The 21,375-nt window shown below is 41.6% G+C and overlaps 1 protein-coding gene across 1 annotated transcript; it reads left to right on the plus strand.

Annotated features, from left to right (window-relative positions):
• The first annotated feature begins 4,272 nt into the window (after positions 1-4,272).
• Positions 4,273-20,284, plus strand: coq8b (coenzyme Q8B). The gene is made up of 15 exons (XM_083695090.1): positions 4,273-4,400; positions 5,328-5,506; positions 7,507-7,842; positions 8,643-8,709; positions 9,091-9,162; positions 12,952-13,071; positions 13,435-13,520; positions 15,001-15,141; positions 16,675-16,756; positions 16,960-17,053; positions 17,203-17,344; positions 18,077-18,184; positions 18,519-18,584; positions 18,974-19,060; positions 19,230-20,284. Coding segments are annotated over exons 1-15 (1,884 nt in total). The 5' UTR covers positions 4,273-4,399; the 3' UTR covers positions 19,533-20,284.
• Positions 20,285-21,375: the final 1,091 nt, after the last annotated feature.

Consider the following 21,375-nt stretch of genomic DNA (forward strand, 5'->3'; position numbering starts at 1 on the left):
ATGTTTAATAGAAATAGAGGCTGTGCTGTGCTGGCCTAAAACTCACTTCAAGGACCTGACAGGCTTGAGATGGGCAGCCCTTTCACTCACACACATTACCACAATTTAATTGTGACCTTGTGATTGCATCTTCCTTCACTTGTTATTACTGTTGTCTAACACATTGACCTTTCCTTCTCTGTTACAGAAACCAATGAACACTATTCACCATCATTCTCTGTGTGTCGGGTAATGAAGTTAATGAAGTTCATCTCTCTGTGAGGTCACTGACTGAGGCTGGGTCAGGGGTCACACACCAGCTGAAGGGAGGGTCTCCTTCACAATGATGGGTGTAAACAAGGTTGATGATGATGATAAGAGATGTTGTCCTGGGCTGACAGTTCACAAAACAACCCTGAAGGGAAAATGTCAACACAAAAATAACAATTTGATCTGTATTAGACAAATAATTTGTAGGGGGGTCCCTTAGTCAAATTGTGACTGCACAAACACAGCATACAGTCCAATTTTGGTAAAATTATATGCAACTGCAAATTTGTTTTGTTATATTCATCATTAAAACAAAACAAAACAATCATGCTAATATGAGGAAGACCTAGTGACTGATTGGGATCACCAAGCGACAAACATCTGTGTAACCATGTACAATAACGTCAGGTTTTAAACATGTTCAATATGAATTTTTAGATGTCATAACACATGTTAAAGTACATTTATTAAGCAAATCCAGCTTGCTCACAAAGGACCAAGTCCTGACTCAGGGGTTCTAATTGAACAACAATACATTAAATCATACAATTTCAATTTATGAACATAAGAGAAACCTGAATATCATGTAGGTTTTTTACCAAGCTGCTCAGGTTCTCAATGGTAGAACATAGTTGTCAATTGCCCCATCATGGGAAATTCAGAGAACAGAGAATCATTATATAATTTTGCTCATGTTTATAGCCATCTTGTAACCCAGCACAGCTAATGAGAAGTTGTACTCATTTAATCACGTTTTATTAAGTGAATGTCTCAGCAAGGGGAATTGACTGGGATGGACCAGTTGCTGCACCTGATTCAGAGCAACCTGTTGAAGTTCCTGCGGCTCCACCTGCCCTGCAAGACACCACTGAGGCTCAGCTGAGGGGGACCATCGACCGTTTTCTGACTTTGGTGTAGACATATACATTGAGGCCTTGCATATCGCACAAACCTTCTTGGCCACCAATGTATAAAGTAATTTGGGTCTATTGAAACGTGCATATTGGATGATAAACTGTGTGTTAAACTGTGAGTTTGCCTTACCCCTCTAACCACCTATCAGTGGTAACAGATTAGCAGACGAAGGACCTTACTAGTAATGTTTGTTTTATGTTCTTTGCCATTATAGATAATGAGTGAGGGAGATTAATATTCCAGACAATGTTGGGGGTTGGTAATTTACTTTGGATGATGATATCAAGTGGATCACTGTACACATCGTGGGTGAAGGTACTTTACTGTCATCTTGCGATCGATATGCTTTGGATCAAACAGTTAATTCATTTCTCAAATCATTACCATTTGAGTCAACTTTGAATGCAGTACACAAGTTTCTTGAAACCATTTTTTTTTACCTAATTCCTAAACCTTTTTGATTAGCCTACATCGAGAATAAAAGACAGTTAGTAGGCTAGATGGGTTTGACAATAAATTGGTTGATGAAATATCGTGGCCATATTGAAACTAATCACTTGGTTAATTTTGAACACCTAGGCAGATTAGGAGCCAGAATCAGTGGATTCCCTTCTATCCACTGATGCAGCGTCCTCCACCCTACTGTCCACTCTTTCCTCATCCTTCGACTCTCTCTGTCCACTGACCTCAAGGTCAGCACGATCCTCTTCACACGCTCCTTGGCTGTCTGAGACCCTGCAAGGTTGTAGAATAGGCCTCCGGGTTGCTGAGAAGAAATGGAGTAAAACCAGCCTCCCTGATGACCTAAAACCTTCTCTCTCTCTCTCTCCTCTCCAACTGTCTCACTCTCTCCTTCGGAACAACCTCCTTGACCCTCACCAATCCGGCTTTAAGGCTGGGCACTACTGAGACTGCTCTCCTTGCTGTCACAGAGGCCCTCCACTCTGCTCGAGCTTCCTCCCTCTCCTCTGTTCTCATTCTTCTGGACCTGTCTGCTGCATTCAACACAATAAACCACCTGATCTTTCTCTCCACCCTCTCAGAACCGGGCATCTCTGGCTCTACACTCTCCTGGTTTGCATCCTACCTGGCCGATCGCTCTTACCAGGTGACGTGGAGAGGATCGCTGTCCTCTCCACAAGCCCTCACCACTGGGGTCCCCCCAGGGCTATATCCTAGGGCCCTTACTGTTCTCCCTCTATACCAAATCTTTTGGTTCGGTAATTTCCTCACAAGGTTTCTCCTACCACTGTTACACAGATGACACCCAACTCTTTCTCTCAAGACATTTCTGCAAGCTCAACCTTAACAAGACTGAGCTGCTCTTCCTACCTGGGAAAGCCTGCCCTCTCCAAAACATCTCCATCACAGTAGAGAACTCTACTGTGACCTCCTCCCAGACAGCCAAGAATCTTGGGGTGATACTTGACGACCACTTATCCTGTGCGGCAAACATCGTAGATTCTTTCTCTACAGTATAAGAAGGATACGTCCATTCCTCACAAGAGAAGCAGCACAACTCTTGGTCCAGACTCTTTTGATCTCCCGCCTTGACTACTGCAACACACTCTTGGCCAGGCTCCCCGCCTCCGCCATCAGACCTCTGCTGCCCATCCAGAATGCTGTCACCAGTCTGGTGTTCAATCTCCCCAAATTCTCCCATGTCACGCCCCTCCTTCGCACCCTTCACTGGCTCCCGGTAGCAGCTTGCATCAGATTCAAGACCCTGGCGCTCACCTACCAGGTGGCAAAGGGAACAGCCCCTCCCTACTTGCAAGCAATGGCCAGCCCCCAAACCCCTGCCCGATCACTCCGCTCTGCCACCTCGGCTGGCCGTCTGGCACTGTCGCCTCTATGTGGATGCAGCAGTCGCGCTATTCGGTCACGGCCTTTCACTGTCATGGCACCCCAGTGGAACGAGCTTCCCACTGCTGTAGAGTCACTACCTATCTTCCGCTGTAGACTGAAGACCCATCTCTTCAGGCTACATCTTGACTGTCTCTCCTAAAGACCACTTCATCCCCACTACCCCCATGTACAGTTTCTCTACTGTAAATAATAATAATGATAAGAAAAGAAAAAAGTAATTCTTCCTTCTTCTAGCATTGTGACTGCCAATAGCTCCTGGTCCTAGCATAGATTTGTTTTTCTTATGATGATTGATGTATAGATGATTCACTTACTTAGACAAACGTACTGGTTGTAAGTCGCTTTGAATAAAGGCGTCTGCTAAATGTCTAAAATGTAATGTAAAATGTAAATAGTCTCCACCAAAGAGATCTGCAATGCTCTTCGGGTTGAATTTATCCTGTCTAGCTGAGCATAGAGAGCAATATATCATTATTCTTGTGCCAAATATGATTCTACCCTACAACTAATTCAGTTTAGTTTGCAGTGCTACAGGGGTAGGCCTAAATACAAAGGGAGGTAGGCCTATTAAATAGTCAAAAGCCTGGCCTCACTGCTAGAAGATAGATGGTATTCAGGTAATAACTAAACATTAGAGGCAACTCGAGATAGCTAGGCTAGGCTACCTAGCTCTATCCAGAGTCCTAAATATGAATTACTCTGGCTCTATCTGGACTGATTAAAAAGCTTTGGGAAAAAAACCCTGACTTGGTCTTCAATTGACGGCGGTGGCGGCGTTAGACAAGCGTTGTTTACAGAGGGATCGTGACGGCGGCGTTAGACACGTCTTGGTGATTGTACAGACGTTAGTAAATTATGAAGAGTACTAACCTGCCGTCGCCGTCGCCATGACGTGACTGTGCATCTGAACGTCCATATTAAATCCATTCAAAAAGCAAACGTTTTGAGACGCTCAGACGAACGGTCGACCGCAGAGTTATCCATAACCATCGGTAGCTTCTCCCTCCCCTGACACAATCCACCCCTCATAGACTTTCACTTGCCACTATGACTTGGTGCTGCTCCAATATTGTACGCCTTTACATAAATGTGATTGGCCATCGAACTGACGTAGCCGCACCTTCCACACCTTCTAAAACCATAACAACGTGTCTAATATCTCATATGAGTGGTTAATTGAAATGTCAAATGTTAAAGAGTAAATGTAACCCGCCCATGCCTGTATCTTGGACTGCGGTTGGACAATAGTCACGTCTGTCAAACTGTAGTTTCCGGTGCCGTCAGCGGTTGAAAAACAATCCCCGTCCACAAACTGCATGGGTTGAAGGACACCTTCATATTCTAGAGAAAACACTATTTCTTCAGGAGTAAGTGACTTTATAAATGTCATATTATCTGTTACATTTAGTGTTTCATTCGCTTGAGGATCAACGCACAATGCTGAGGCATATCATCATGTGAAGTGTTAGCTGTGGAATAATCAATGATGTACACCGTATGATATGGCATATGTTCGAAAACTTTATTTTGGCATTTTCTCGATTGATGTTTCTGTAGATACTGTACTTGAAGTCAGTTCAAGTTGTGTAATCAAACGTCTGTGAGTTGATAATTCGTCAACTGCGGAAGTGTGTAGATCACGTGTGTGCATTGCATGTCATCTAGGGATGGCTCCGATTCAAGTTTTTGGGTTTAATTGATGGTTACAAGGGTCGATTAATACGTTTTCACCACAATTTTGCTAGTTTGTTGTTATTATGACTGCACAGTTCTTGTTTGACCAGCCCGCCAGTAATGATTTGATAGTGACAGTGAGTGAAAGAGCAGGGTCTGCTTCTGTTGGATAAAATGAGACAAATCCGACCCACAATCTCACAAAGTGGATTGCTTCAGTTGTGCCACTGAAAGTGAGGGAAAGTGGTATTTTTCGATTAATCGATTACCTATTTTAAAATTGGTTTGAATGCCAGTGATTGACTAATCGAATAATCTGTTAACCCATCCCTAATGTCATCAACATAGCCTACACAGCCAACCTACTATAAGGTTAAACCCTGCTGAGTATAAATGTATAGATCAATCTAAAGCATCAGTAGTGGATTCCTACAAGATTCAAGGATTGCACTGAATTTGTGTTATCCATATATATATGTGTGTGTGTGTGTGTGCGCGCGCACATACATGCTTGCATGCATGTGTGTGTGCGTTTACATGTGTGTACATGTGCATGCATGTACACATGCACCAGTGGCCGTGTGTGATGTGTAAATGTATGTGTCTTTGTGTCCCTACAGTGATGTTAGCTGAGGTACTCCAGGTGCTTCGTGGGGCAGGGAGGGTGGGTACTGCCTTTGTCACCAACCAGGGGGAACAGCTGAGGCTCATGGCCTGTAACTCCACACTGGGCAATGGGGTCAAAGCTGCTCAGGAGATGGTGGAGGGAGTCTTGGGCACGGTCATGGGTGGTGTCAAGGTAAGCACTGTATGAAGGATAGGAGACATGGGTGTTTGGCAGTCACTTAAACATTGTCTCTGAATGTCAGTGTTTGCTACCTGCAACATGACTGGACACTGATGAGAAAAACAGCCATAACTCTGACCTGCTCCCAGCCGTTTTATGTGTTAAGTCATCTCCACAATTGTAAAATTGCATTAGGCAAATTGCAAAAGATAACTAGAAAAATAAGTTCCAGAAGAAACTTTGAGGGCTTACAAAGTCCTATTTTGGTAGTAGAAAAAGTTTAAAGATGGTTTGGATGATAGATACATTTGATGGGTAGTTCAAAGAAAGCGAGAGTCTTGTTATGGTCGGTGATGAAGTTAAAGATGTTTGATTGGTGGGTTGGAGGGGTGAATTGATAGATGACAGATAGTAGATCTAGTGAAGGATAGAGAGAAGGTTAGATAGGCAGGTAGATTGATAGACAGATAAGAGAACGTTTGATAGATGATGGAATATAGATAAATGACAGAAGGTTAGATAGATAGATGAGGTGTTACAGTAGATACAGTGCCCCGTGTAAGTAATAGAACAGTGAAGCATTTCTTCTTCTTTTGGCTCTACACTCCAAAAGGTTTGGATTTACAATGAGGTTAAAGTGGAATGTAATTTTTTCTTTAAGTATTATCAGACAAATGTTCATCAATCGTATAGTGGTGGGTGGTGGTAACGATGATAGTTGTAGTAATGCAGTCTTTGCGTTGTGTGAGAGAGATGGTAGAAGGCTGTATACAGTTGACCACAAACAGATAAGGCACACAATGTCTCCGATGCATCACAAGTTCTGGCAGATTTATATTTCATTTATCATTGTCATATTTAGCCTCTACATTGAAAAACATAAATATTTATGTGGTGACTGCTATACCGTCTTTTTTCTATACTGCACTTGTCTCACTTGATTACTATTCAGCATTTAACAGTTCACAATTTCTCTTGCAGACTTTCACAACTAACACATCTCCTGTAAATCTTATTGATTTAGATTGATTTTGATATGATTGCTCTCATCATTCTGCAACAAAGAACAGGCTTACAATACTTATTTATCAACAAGCATTTTGGGAAACTTCTCCGCTGTTCAAACATGAGAATCTGTCAGTAAAAGACACTTTATATGATTAAAAGAATTGTATTAACTGATGAATGTCACACACGGAATGACAATTTTTACATTTAAAACACTAAGTGTAACAACAAACACAGAAACAAACTTGGAGTGCAAATAATTTGCCATGGCAAACAAATAGGTCTACATAAAAAAACAGGCCTACTGCAATTTAGGCTTAGCTGCAGCAGATGCTTTATTCCCCAGGAGACTGCCCAAAAGTATTTTTTCTCTTTGGGGGCTGTGCATCCCCCTCCTCTCCCTCCTCTAGCCTGATGGTCAGTTGACTTGCTGCTTGAGGTTGCCTCTCCAATGTGACCATATCTGCCTCTATGTTACGCTTTGTCTCATTGAAAGAGCTGTCATGGTCCCCATGGTAGCGAGGATCCAGGAAGGTGCACTTGCACATTCATTCTCATACCACATCATTGTTATATTTAGCCTCCAGCTTGGCCAGTATTCCAGCTTTTATGACAGCCGTTAGCTGAATGTCGTCTGACTCGGCCAAATCACCTTTCCTGATTAGATGGAGAATGGGGAGAGGGAGGAGGGAAGAGCTGGTGACTTTCACCTGTCAGGATACCTGTGAAGTCATTGACTGGTTTTAGTGCTTTGTTTATTGCTTGCAAGACATCAGTGTCTTGCCATGTCAGGGAGAGTTGTGTTCTTCTGTCATCTGACAGGACATGGATGGCTTGTGCCTGCTCAATCATGTGTTGTTTAGAACCCTGACGGTCCTGCTGATCAAAAAATTACATTTACATTTGACTGCCAGTATGTAGAATTCTCTCTCTCTGTAGCCACACTGGATAAGTAAGTTAAAACCATAAACTAAACATTGTGAATCAACCCTTTTTCAATTCAGCAACAGTCCATCAAGGAGGACGTTTTCCCTGATGCTGAGGGATGGGAGGAGATGGACCCAGATGAGGCTGCCAAGTGGGCGGTGGGCTCAGAGTTTCCACCTGACGTAGCCACCAAGGCAGAGGCCCCTGACATGCCCACAGGAGTTCCCCCGAGCCCAGCTTTGGGCCTAGGGGGGGCGGGCTGGCCCGGCCAGAGTGCAAGGTTCCTCCACATTACCCCTTCACTACGCCATGCCAGGTTTGTCCACGATTCTGTCGTAGCCAGACTCACCCCAGAGGACATTAAGAAGGCCAGGGAGGCTAGGCAGGTTCCCTACAGGCCAGTCAAGCAGAAGGTTGGTCAACTCTGCTTACCTCATTATTTCTTTGATTTCATGATTAGAGGTTTTTTAAAGAGATGCTACATTTTTTGCATATTTTTCAGCCACTATTACTTAAATGAACACTTACACGCCAAAAATGGGCCCCTGAAATAGAAAAAAGTGTGTCAAGAAATTACCTAATTGGACAGAGAAGGGCACACCTTCCAGGTACCAGGTACCATCAAGTTGGTTGTCCTTAAACTAAGTGTCTAATGAGATAAGAAATTGATTAACACTTAAGCCAAAATTTGAGATGATTTTCTATTTTCAAAAGCAGACAGCTATACAGTATTCAGACTGCAATATATGTTTTAATATGAACATTAAGTGAATGTTGAGCACTTACAAAATGTATCACGCCCTACATGCGTGTCATTTTATGTGTCACCTCTGAATCCACTTTTCTGCTGAAGGATATCTTTGTTACACACAAATAAAATGATTTGACAAACTTAAATGTCCTTGCATCTATAGCACAAGTGTTTTTGCATGTCCTAGTATGTAGGTCTGCTGTTACTTCAGGCATGTGCTATAGATGGATAACATTGACATGTGGCATTTGATCTCTCTGGCCCTTGCTGTGGGTAGACACATGTTATACATGTTATGTAACATATGTTGTATATGTGGAAGTCCATTGCATGATATAAGTCAAGGTGATAGAACAGTTTGGAGTCTTGTTGCCTGAAAGGTTATACATGTTGTCGGTTTTGACTATGGTTTGGCAAAGATTTGTGTAATTCTTCTTTTTCTTCTTCTTTTTTTCCTTACAGCTTAGTGATTATGCGAGAGAGAGGAAGGTTCCTGCCACAAGAATCAGCAGGCTGGTAAACTTTGGGGGTAGGAATTTAATTGCAACCACAAGCACAAGATGTAGAGCACACCCAATATAGCGTGATTCCATCATGATACAGACCTGTCCCTACGACCTTGAGGCTAGAATATGTACATAATCACTTATACCAAACATGTCCTTACCTTTCTCATGTGGTAAATGTTGCAGTGTATGATCATGAGAAGAGAGGACAACTCTATGTGCCCGTTTCCCAGACATGCCTTCTCCTGGTCGAAAGTGCTCAATGGAGAATCTCCATTGAAAGTGCTTTCTAGTCCAGCAATAGGCTTAATCTTTATCTGGGTAACCGGCATAATGATGAAAGAGTGTAATTATACCACATGTAATAAAGCTCATGATTGGCCATCCTCTTTTTGTCTCTGAAGGTCTGGCAGTAGGGCTGGGCATTGGTGCCATTGCAGAGGTGGCCAAGCAGTCTTTGGGTGGCAAGCGCTCAGGTACAGTCGGCTCATCTATGCTTTGCTCTCTACTCTACTCTCTGCTCCAGAGCTCACCAGACCACAATATATTTCCACAAATCTAACAACGTAGATTGATGATATTCCATCTAAACTGTCTCTATGCAAATGTTTATATACAGTGCCCTGCGTAATTAATGGGACAGTGCAGCACTTTTTTCATTTTTTTTTCTTTTGGCTCTATACTCCAAAAGTTTGGATTTGAAATCAAGTAATTACTGAAGTGCCCACCATTAGTATTGGAAAGAGGAAGCGATTAGTCTTCTTTTAGCTCTATAACCCAACAGTTAGGATTTGAAATCAAACAATTACTATGCGGCTAAAGTAGAGATTCTCAGCTTTAATTCAATATTTTCTTTTTTCAGATTGATTTCACCATTTAGAAATTACAACCCTTTTAAACATAGTCCTCTTATTTCAGAGCTCCAGAAGTATTGGAAAATAATATGGAAATACTCATGTTTTAGTATTTGGTCGATAATCCTTTGCCATGCAATAACTGCCTGAAGTCTGCGATCCATTGACCCCTCCAGACACTGGGTATATTCTCTGGTGATGCTCTGCCGGGCCTGTACTGCAGCCATTATCAGTTTATGATAAAACCTCATCATCAGGAATGAAATGCATGTTCAATTGGATTTAAATCTGAATATTGACCTGGCCAGTCTCAAACTTCCCACTTTTTGGCCCTGAAAAACTCCCTAGTTGCTATAGCAGTATGTTTGTGGTCATGGTCTTACTGTATGATGAAGCACCATCCAATGAATTTGGTGGCATTTGCTTGTACTCAAGTAGATGTGAGTAGATGTTTCTGTGCACTTCAGAATACAATTCTGCTGCTGCTGTCAACAGTAACATCATAAATTAAGATATCCAGTTCTTGTCTATACATGTCCAAACCATATCACCCTCCACCATGTTTCAAAGATGAGGTGGTATGCTGTAAATTTTGGGCAGATGCTTTTTTCTCCAAACTTTCTTCTTCTAATCACTCTCGTACATGATAATATTCATCTTATCTGCCCACAATACCATTTTCCAGACCTCTGCAGACTTTTTAGGTACTTTTTAGCAAACTATAACCTGACCATTTTCTGGGATAACTAGTGGTTTGCACCTTGCAGTGAAGCTTCTGTAGTTCTGCTGGTGAAGTTTTCTGCAGATGCTGGTCTCTGAGACATTTACACCTCTTGGACAGTTTTTTTTTTTTTTTCCTTAATTATTCCTTAATTCCTTAATTAATTTTTCGGTCATCCTCTGTCCTACCAGGTCGTTCCAATACTTGTGGTGCCCTGAAATAAGGGGACTATGTATAAAAAGGGTTGTCATTTCTAAATGGTAGTTGTTTTATTTCAAATCCAAAGAAAATCCTTCCTCTTTCCAATACTTATGGAGGGCACTGTGTGTGTGTGTGTGTGTGTGTGTGTGTGTGTGTGTGTGTGTGTGTGTGTGTGTGTATGTGTATATATATATATATATATATATATTACACACACACACACACACACATACCTATTTTTTTTCGCAATTTAACAATTTACATTATTGGTTTTGAACAGGTTATGAAGACGGAGTTTTGGTGGCGCCAGGCTTGATTTCAATGTGTATAACTATTTAAAGTTGAATGAGCCTGGCGGACATCCTGAAGGAGTCGCACCCTCACCATTTGTCAATTCCTTTGCGATTGTAATGTATCTCACACCTTGTCCTTTGTTGGAAATTATATTTAAGGAGAGGGACGGCGGGATATTCTTGGGGTTTAGAGTTACGGGCACCATTCTCCCGCGTTGTCCTTGACGCACGTATGGTTAAAACTTACAGTCATGTGTTGCTTTGAAACTGTTAAATTGGTTATTTTGTTGATACTCTATTCTCATTCTTCCTATGTGCATTAATGTGATGTTGTTCGCTAGATAAAGGTTCAGTTAATACAGCATGACATAATCGGGACCAGGTTCTCCCATTTAATGTCTAATGTTCACATGCATCGTTAACGACATCATCAACGAGTCATCAGCTTCAGATATTGTCCTGAGCGTAAACTCCTCCAATCCGATTTATTTTAACTTGTGGGCATGGTAAAAATAGCATTTTGGGTATTCTTAATGAAATCTAGGATCCAATATGATCGATTGTCTGTCACACAGGGATGAGCAAAGAATTATCAATTATCATTATTAACCATGAAATATCTTTTTGAGTCAGATTTAACGTAATGTTAACTTGTGCCAGTTGGTCATGTGACCACTTGTGTTGAGTTCGTTCGATCATGTCCATAACTGTTATAAGTAATCATTGGGAATAAATGTATGTGTTATTTTTGACCCTTCATCTATTCTTCAGTGTTTCATTTTCATATTCTATAGTTACAGGCGTTTCATGTGGATGATGTGCACACAGAGTGCATGCTGTAGCCTGAGGGAGGGAAGGGGGCTTGTTTCGCAGACTGGTTTGTTTGCAGTGAAGAGACCATGGCTACGGTCTTACCTTTCAACTTAGCTGAGTTGTACCTATTTTGTAAAAGCTGAGTTTCCTTCAGTATTACCAGATCTTCTAGGGCGCTGCTAACTATTAGCCTGGCTGCCGGTGTTGTAATTTTGGATGTGGCTGAAATAACTTGTTACAGCCAAACAACTATATGTAGTCTATGTCACCGTGGAGGTTGGAATGAAAAAGAAATGTACTCAACTGTTACAGACACACTGATTATTTGTGTGTCTATATGAGTCAAATGTTGTACTGCAAAAGAATAGTTTCACTGTTAAGAAAAAAACGAATAATAATTGCATCTGAGGTGGGACTTCAAAACCTTCTTGTGGCATACCAAACACATAACAGCTACTCTTTCGTTTCTCAATATTCAATATGTATTTTATCATATAGGACACATTGCAAATCATTGAGACACCCCATAATAAGTTATGATCTGTCTGCTTGGCTGTAATCATTGCTATAACCTCTTGCAGTTTTCAGAGGTGCACACTGACATTCAGAACATTTAGTTGATGCAGATGAACGTAATGCGATGCTCATGTAAACAATATGTACATGTCCAAGTGTTCAAGACATTTCAGTTACCCTTCGATGTATGACATTTGACTTGTACAGACACACACATGATCTTACAGTTCAAGTGTATTTCTTTGTTCGGCATTTCAACATCCACGGTGGTACACAGACCGATGTTTGGCTGTAGCACAAGTTATATCAGCCACATCCAAAAACCAAGAGAAATCGCTTAAAAAGAGTACCTTACTTGTACCTTTCTTTAACAAGCTATGTACATAAAAAATATTGATTTGGTAAAAAAATAAATAATAATCAAAACCCACCCTTGAAGCTAAACACACCAGTCAGGCTTTAAAATGTCACAATACTGTACAATGTGTGGCTTTAAAGGGGAAATCTGGGATTGGAACATACTTTTTTGGAATTAATGTTATATAATGTTATATTATATATTGATTCTTGAAGAATATAACTTAATAAGTAATGCCTCATGAGCTTAGTTTGTCTTATTCCATCAGAACCCAAAATATGTAAGCTTGCTTTACTCCATTGTTTCTAAACAATCTAATTATAAACCAACGGTGTATACAGTATCTTAAAAACATGGTTTTGATCTCATATGGTTAGTGCTTGCAGCCATAGCTCCATCTATGAATTTGAGAGTGGTTACATTTCTCCAGCCCCATCCCTCAGCTATTTACTCCAAAAAGTGGCAGTTTGCCCTTTTAATTTAATGTGTTGTATTTGTGTCTCTCTCAGACTTTGGGGCCCTGTTAGACTCCCCACTCCTGTCAGAGGCTAACGCTGAGAGGATTGTCAACACCTTGTGCAAAGTTCGAGGGGCAGCGCTCAAAATAGGACAGATGCTCAGCATACAAGGTATAAACTACATCACCCTCCCCTCTACTATCTTCTGTGTTACCTGTGATGACAACATGAAAGACAGAGAACATATGCATACTTTATCCAGTGACTTTGGCCTGGTGCTGGCCTGGTAATTCATGCTCTCCAGTGCATTTATTGAACAAACAATGTTTCGGCCCAACAGAGACCTACGGTTATAAACGTTGTTTGTTCAATAGATGCACAACCTAAGGGCCAAAATATTGTCTGCTTGATTAATGCCGCTGGGAGCATGAATTACCTGTGATGACTTTAAACACTTCTGTGTAGGTGTCCTCACAGAAAACTACTTGACATCAAAATGGGTTAAAAGTCTTTCCAAATGTTCTTCCTTTCTAGATAACACCTTCATCAATCCCCAACTCCAGAAGATCTTTGAAAGGGTCAGACAGAGTGCAGACTTCATGCCAGCCTGGCAGATGAATGTGAGTGACACTGATGATGTAATTATCTCAAGAATTGGAAATAAAAACACTGAAGAATAGAGGACGGGTTAAGAATAAGACATACATTTATTCTCAAGTACAACTTCAAACAGTTATGGACATGATGAAGTAAACTCAAAGCAACTGGTCACATGACCAACCAACACAAGTTAACATTACGTTATATCTGACTCCAAAAGATATTTCATCATTAATAATGATTGATTATTCTTTGCTCATCCCTGTGTTACAGCCAATCAATCATATTGGATCCTAGATTCCATTAAGAATACACAAATGCTATTTTACCATGCCCTCAAGTTATTCGAGGAATTTACACTCAGGCCAATATCTGAAGCTGATGACTCAGTCTACGTGTCATTAACGATGCATGTGAACATTAGAGAACCTGGTCATGATTATGTCATGCTGTATTAACAGAACCTTTATCTAGCGCACAACATCACATTAATGCACCTAGGAAGAATGAGGATAGCCAAAATAACCAATTTAACAGTTCAAAGTAACATATAACTGTAGCAAACAAATGGAAGTTTAATCATACATTTAACGCTGTGTTGTGTCAAGTACAACACAGGAGACCGGTGCACATAGGCCTAATCCGAGAAACTCAAAGTACATCTTGCTGTCCTTCTCCTTAAATACAATTCCCAACAATAGGACATAGGTGTGACACACATTACAATCGCAAAGGAATTGACAAATGGTGCGACTACGGTTGCGTGTTTCTCAGTCAAAATGTAACGGAACATTGATGTCTTCTGGCAATTCATAAACACATATTAGGCAATCATTTGTAGCTTATAAGTGTTGCTTTCTACCTAGCCCCTCAAGACACCCCCCCCCCACACACACACAAACACACACATCCACACAACAATGTTATTGGGGGCAAGGTTAGACTTGAGGTTAGGGAGTCTAGCCAGTAACCCAAGGTCGCTGGTTCAATCACCGGATGTGAGCCGGTGATTGGAGGGTAGCTGAAATGACATCTAACTGGCCAGCTACTACATGATTTATAACATGAGAACAAGAACACCCTGAATAAAGACCTAATAAATGGCTAATAATACCCAAACATTGCCTAATTAGCTACTTTTTAAACACATATAAGCTACAAATGAGTGCCTTATAAGTGTTACCCATAATTTATAAATTCATAAAGTATGGTTATACATTCTGTAATATTACTACATATTGTGTTGTTTTGATCCTTGCTGTTTTTCTTCCACAAATTGTAAATTGTGTTGAGACTCTTGTGAAATGTGCAAAAACACAAACTCTTTCACAAATTCCATGCCCATACCTTTGAGCCAGTCCCAGATGGGAATTGAATGTAATGTGTGTGTGTTGTGTGTGTTGTGTGTGTGTGTGTGTGTGTGTGTGTGTGTGTGTGTGTGTGTGTGTGTGTGTGTGTGTGTGTGTGTGTGTGTGTGTGTGTGTGTGTGAGACACTATAGAAGGTTTTGGAGGAGGAGCTTGGTGCGGGCTGGAGGGAGAAGCTGTCTTCATTTGAGGACAAGCCCTTTGCTGCCGCCTCGATAGGTCAGGTCCATCACGGGGTCCTGCAGGACGGCAGAGAGATCGCCATGAAGATCCAGGTCAGTTGGAGCAGAGTCGATAGCAGCCTCCCTCTCTGACCCCAGCCCCCTATGCCAGGGTTGATAGTGGTAGTATCAACCACTGACCTATTAGTTTTGATCTCCAGTCTAATACGAGATTATAGCGCATGGCAATGCGACATGGGATGATGCACTATGGAACACTGGATGCACTGCTAAACCATTGCGTCATGCCTCGCTTTTAAAAAAAAAAAATTAGAAGCACTGCTCAGGATGCCAAATTTACGAATACTCAAAAATATTTTAGTACTCCTCTGTGATGTGCTGTTCTTTTATTTGCAACAACAACAAAATAAAGTGACAACAGAATAGAATAATAGAATAAAATAGACATCTGGAAACATTGTATACAGTAAGAACAGTCCAGTATGATTTAACATCCCCCAGCCGCACTCTGATAACCCCGATCGAGCCAGCCAGAGGAGGAGCTGTACATTCTTATTGCGGCAGGCAGAAAAGATCTCCTATAGCTCTCCTTAGTGCAACGTGGTTGTAGTAGTCTGTTGCTAAAGGAGCTTCTCTGCATGTCATGTAGGGGATGGGAGGGATTGTCCATGATGGCCAGGAGTTTGGTCCTCATCCTCCTATTTGCCACCTCCTCCACAGTGTCCAGGGTGACACCGAGGACAGAACCAGCTTTCCTAATAAGCTTGTTCAGCCACTTGGTGTCACCTTCCTTGATGCTGCCCCCCCAGCATACCACCGCATACATCACTGCGCTGGCCACCACTGGCTGCTAGAACATGTTCAGCTGAGTCCTGCACACACCAAAGGACCTGAGCTTTTCAGGAAATAAAGGCGGCTCTGGCCCCTCTTGTACAGGACATCTGTGTTACCAGTCCAGTCCAGATTATTGTCCAGGTGCACCTCCAGGTATTTGTAGCTCTGGACCACCTCCATGTTTGTTCCCTGGATGGAAACAGGAGACAGGGGGATCCTATTCCTCCTAATGTCCACCACCATCTCCTTTGTCTTGATGATATTGAGTAGCAGGTGGTTCTGCTCACACCACTCAACAAAACTGTCCACCAGTTCTCTGTACTCGGTTTCCTGGCCTCCACTGACACATCCCACAATAGCAGAATCGTCCAAGAACTTCTGCAGATAGCAAGTATCTGTGTTGTGCCTGAAGTCCGAGGTATAGAGGGTGAATAGTAAGGGAGCCAGAACTGTCCCCTGGGGGGCGCCAGTGTTGCTCACCACCCAGTCTGACACACATCCCTGCAGCCTTACAAACTGTGGCCTGTTGGTCAGGTAGTTCTTAAGCAGCTTATCCGCATTTGTAAGGACTATATGGTGTTAAATGCACTGGAGAAGTCAAAGAACATGACCCTCACAGTGCTGCTAGCCTTATCTAAATGGGAGAGCTCAACCACTGGAATATGCTCAACCACAGTTGAGCATATTCTATTGGTAATGAGATTATATTTTGTCATTGAAACTCTGGGATTATGTACATGATATTCTTAATCACTGATTTATGAATTGTATTCTGTATTCTCCTCATTGTAGTACCCAGGAGTAGCAGAGAGCATACACAGTGACATCAACAACATGATGTTAGTGTTGAAGATGAGTGTTGTTTTACCTGAAGGTAAGGGTTTTTCAGAGTTAACTAATGCCCAATCCCAAACTGACCCCAAACTCCTACTCCCTTTCCCCTATGCACTTGTGGAGATTGGAGAAGAAGTGGAGTTATTGCCATATGAATCCTCTCAGATCTACACAAGTGCATAGCAGAGGTTAATTTGGGATTGTAGGTGTGTATGGAGTATTGGCATCATGTTTTTTTTTCAGGCTTGTTTGCGGACAGTAGTCTTGAGGTTCTTCAAAGAGAGCTGGCATGGGAGTGTGACTACAAGAGAGAAGCAGAGAGTGCTAAGCATTTCAGGTAAGCCTATGTTTTCAGGTGTAGCATTAATTCCATAAAAATTTTCATTTAATGTTCAAAGGTGACATTTCAGCAACATCTATTGACAAGCAAAAAGTCAGTCAGTGTATAGCTGTTACATTTTAAGAGATTTTTCTGTCTGGCCTTAGGTCCTTGTTGGCGGACGACCCATTTTTTCATGTGCCTGAGTTGGTTGAGGAACTGTCAGGGAGGAGGGTTCTGGCCATGGAGCTGGTGTCAGGAGTACCACTGGACAAATGTGTAGATCTGAACCAGGAGACACGAAACCAGGTATGACTGCTGACCCACACTTTAATGGGATGGCAAAAATAAAGTCTTTCTTTTTTTTTAAGGAGAGTGGATTATGTTTTCTTTTTCATTTTATACTAGGACTGGGGAGGGATGTAGACAGAGAGGGATTACAGGACAGAAGTTGACTCAGGCCAGTTTTTTGTGAGCTCGGGATGGCAGTCAACAAGCTGGGCCACACTCCGGTTCACGTCATTTTGATTTTATCCAGAAAACCTATGTACTTAGTTTTAGTCATGATCCAGTAACTGTGTCATCACAATGTAATGAAGTGTGCATTTCAATAATCTACACTGGGTTTCTCTCCTTGTCTCATTTCCTCCCTCTGGACTGACATTGATGGTTTGGACAGATGCAATCAAATAGTCTGAGGACCTCCTCTGTTACTTTAACCAGTCCTATTTTCAGATCAGAGTAGATGAGGAAGAGGAGACAATACATGGAATTAATTTTAGACTATTGAGATGGCCCAAGGACTACGCAAAATTGCGCTATTGAACAAATGTTCAGGTTCTAAACTAAAATTGCCAATGCAACACTGCATGTGGCTGTCATCTAACCACCAGAGGCAGTAACTCAATGTTAATGTGTCACCTATTTTATGACTGTGCTCTAGGGTGATGTTACCCCTAGCCACAGATCTAGGGTCTAGGGTCACCCTAAATCCTATCTCTCTGGGAATGGTAAACTAACTGGTCCATCATATCCCCACAGATCTGCTTCAACATCCTACAGCTGTGTCTGAGAGAAGTCTTTGAGTTCCGCTTCATGCAGACGGACCCCAACTGGGCCAACTTCTTGTACAACGCAGAGCAGAACAAGGTAAAGGAACGCATGGGACAAGATGACTCATCATGAATGGAAATGTAACATAATACACACACTCAATTAAACACACACTCAATTAACAATTAAAACATTTTTAAGCTATGTGTTATCATTATACCTCTTGTGTTAAAGTATGATATATGATGTTGCTTTTTTGTTTTAAAATATATGATAATCTGAATTAATGAAAATCAAGTTACGTTTTTTCTTTTTCACAAAATATTATTCAATACATATCCAGTAGAGTATACAGCTTTATTCATCATAGTTATACATCTGTATGATGGTGAAATGGAGACTTGCTCCTCTGCTTACTCTGTGTTTTCAGATTATTCTGTTAGACTTTGGCGCCTGTCGGGATTACCCTGAGGCCTTTACAGATGATTACGTACAGGTAAATGATAAATGATTTACAAGAGATTACACTGCTATACCTTAGCTATCACAGCATCTTACAAAATGGAAGTTTTCTGCCAATTATTATTAATAGAAAGACATATAATACCTCATGGTTCCTACTGATAATGATATAAAATAAAATACAAAAATAAATAATAAAAAACATGTTGGATAGGGTAACAGGAATGAATGGACCCCAGCGAGGGTTTAGGATTAGGAGGACAAACCCAATTGAGTGTCAAAGAGATCCTAATAAACAGTTAAATATATGACGGGTCCTGTGAATATGTAATACCCAGGTACACAGATCATCACAATGAGAAAGCCTGGCTTGCTTTGTATGATATGTAGCATTATGGTAATGTCAGTTGGCTCTTTGTGCAGGTGGTCCACGCAGCCTCAGTTGGTGACAGGGCCACTGTGCTGGAGAAGTCTAAGGATCTGAAGTTCCTGACAGGGTTTGAAACCAAAGTAAGAGTTCTTGCAGTGACTAACAACCATGGCATTATGATCCTCAGTCATATTGAATGGTTTACTGTGTGGTTTATAATATCCCCCATAACCTTTTACCTGTGAGCAAAGTCTCTTCATTATCTGAGTTGTGGTTACATTAATTGCATAGTGTTTTCCACTTCTGCAGGCGTTCCAGGACGCCCATGTGGAAGCGGTGATGATCCTGGGTGAGGCTTTCGCCTCCTCAGAGCCCTTTGACTTTAGTACCCAGAGCACCACACAGCGCATCAAGAGCCTGATCCCTGTCATGCTGCGCCATCGCCTCACCCCGCCACCCGAGGAGACCTACTCTCTCCACCGCAAGATGGCCGGATCCTTCCTTATCTGCTCCAAGCTAGGTGCCCGCATCTCATGCAAGGACATGTTCCTAGATATATATAATGCATACAACCAGCGGCATCTGGAGAAGGCTGCACATGCCCAGGCTTAGTGGCTCCCAACAGGAAGGGGTGAAGGGTCAACACCCCTTGACAGCTACTAAAGAGGGATGAACTGAACCAATGCTGTGGACTACCCTGACATACGACCAAGGATGACCTACTGGCTTTCAGAACTTAGACTTGGGGAGGGATTGAAACATTTGCGCTTGAGATGCACACTGTGATTTTTACGTGGTAGCTATTTTACAAACAATCACAAAAAAGCCTACTGACTGTAAAAACATACTATTCTACCAGAGACCTTCCTCACACATGAATGCCTCCCGTTTTCGAAGCGTGAGTAGTTGTTTACAAACAAAGATAGTGTGTAAACATTGCTACCACTGATTCTGTTTCAATTCAATCCGCAAATCACTGCATCTCTGAATAAAGTGGGCTTTCGTGACAGACGGGAGGGTTAGGACGTGACAGCATGGGAGTGGGGGAGCAGAGCATTGCTTGTGTAACAGAACGGTAGCACTTTACATTACAGCTCGGAATAAGTGGGTAGTGGCATGGTAATAACCATGGTAATTACCAGTGATTACTGATAGTTACCAGTAACAAGAAAGACAATTACCTTGTTACAAGGTAAGGCGGACAGTAGTTTCCACTTAATTATTTTGCATGAAAGATTCTTGTTTCCGTTTAATTGTTACACCGTTTCCATGTTGTTCTTGAAGCATGAGCACAAATGTAATTTATAATCAAGAAACAGAGAAGGTTGTTACTATTGAAATAGTATCAAAACTGGAAAATGCTATCCTTGTGTCCTGTCTTAACTTCACAACTTAACCTACAACTAAGACCCAAAAACAGCTGTCTGCACAGAGACCAAACCCTGGCAGAGTGCACAATTTTCCTCTGTCTCAAACTCTCTCAGATAAGGTGTTTTCGAGCAACCATTTTATAGGGACAGCAACACATGCACAGTTAAATAACGAGGCCGCCCTTTAGGTCAGGGTGGCCTTGCACCTAACTCATCATGTCCCCACCAACAGATAGAACTCGGTATGACTGAACAAAATATAATCATCATGACATAGTCATACTGATTGAAATAGATTGTTGTATGGATATATTGATTATAAGAATATAATAAAGGACAGATGAGTAACTGTCTCCCCTCACAGTAATACAGTCATACATACCTATCAGTATGCATGGAGTACCGCTACCCAGTGGGTCTGACACACAGGTCTATCATTTCACTGCCCTTCACTTTTACTTTATTTCTTTCCATGTTCCTCAGTTTCTTCTTTTTTGGTTCCATTTATCCAAAAACTAGCCTAAGGTAAACAGCTGCCTGGATGAGAACCAAAGATATTTGAATTGTACCGGAACTATACAACGCAACTTTTGACTCATGGGCTCTGTCTTTAGTTAACATGCTCTATTAGCTGGTCTGTTTCATCTCCGTTTTTTAAAGTCTCTGGCTGCATTGCCCCGCTCGTTTTTGCTAAGATGTCATATCTCTGAGTATACCTTTAATGGAGCAAAAAAGTAGTTATTAAAGTTACATGAAAAAAAAAAACTAAAGTTAAACAGTACTTTAATTAGGTGTTTTGTGTCACGGTTTTTGAGTGAGTTGGCTTTTCTTTTATTGAAAGAAACTGCACATGACCCCCTGACAGGAAGTGACCTCCTATTGAAGGCCAGAGTGCCTTCATATTAACTGCATGGAAATCATCGTTAAAAACTGAATGTATCAGACCCATTGGGTAGCTGTGTTACATTCAGTGGATGCATGCATACTGTAGGTAGCCTACGTATTACCACTGACAGAGCCATGGTCTTAATTGTGAGGTTAAAATGGGGTTTCATGGCTAGAACAAAATGGAAACAGGTAATATA

Source organism: Argentina silus, assembly GCF_951799395.1.
Source record: "Argentina silus genome assembly, chromosome: X".
In the NCBI taxonomy this organism is placed as follows: domain Eukaryota; kingdom Metazoa; phylum Chordata; class Actinopteri; order Argentiniformes; family Argentinidae; genus Argentina; species Argentina silus.

Coding starts and splice junctions, on each gene's coding strand:
- coq8b (XM_083695090.1), top strand. Junction 13,521..15,000: donor TGCCAGCCTGGCAGATGAAT/GTGAGTGACACT, acceptor GAGACACTATAG/AAGGTTTTGGAGGAGGAGCT. Junction 17,054..17,202: donor GAGAGTGCTAAGCATTTCAG/GTAAGCCTATGT, acceptor GTCTGGCCTTAG/GTCCTTGTTGGCGGACGACC.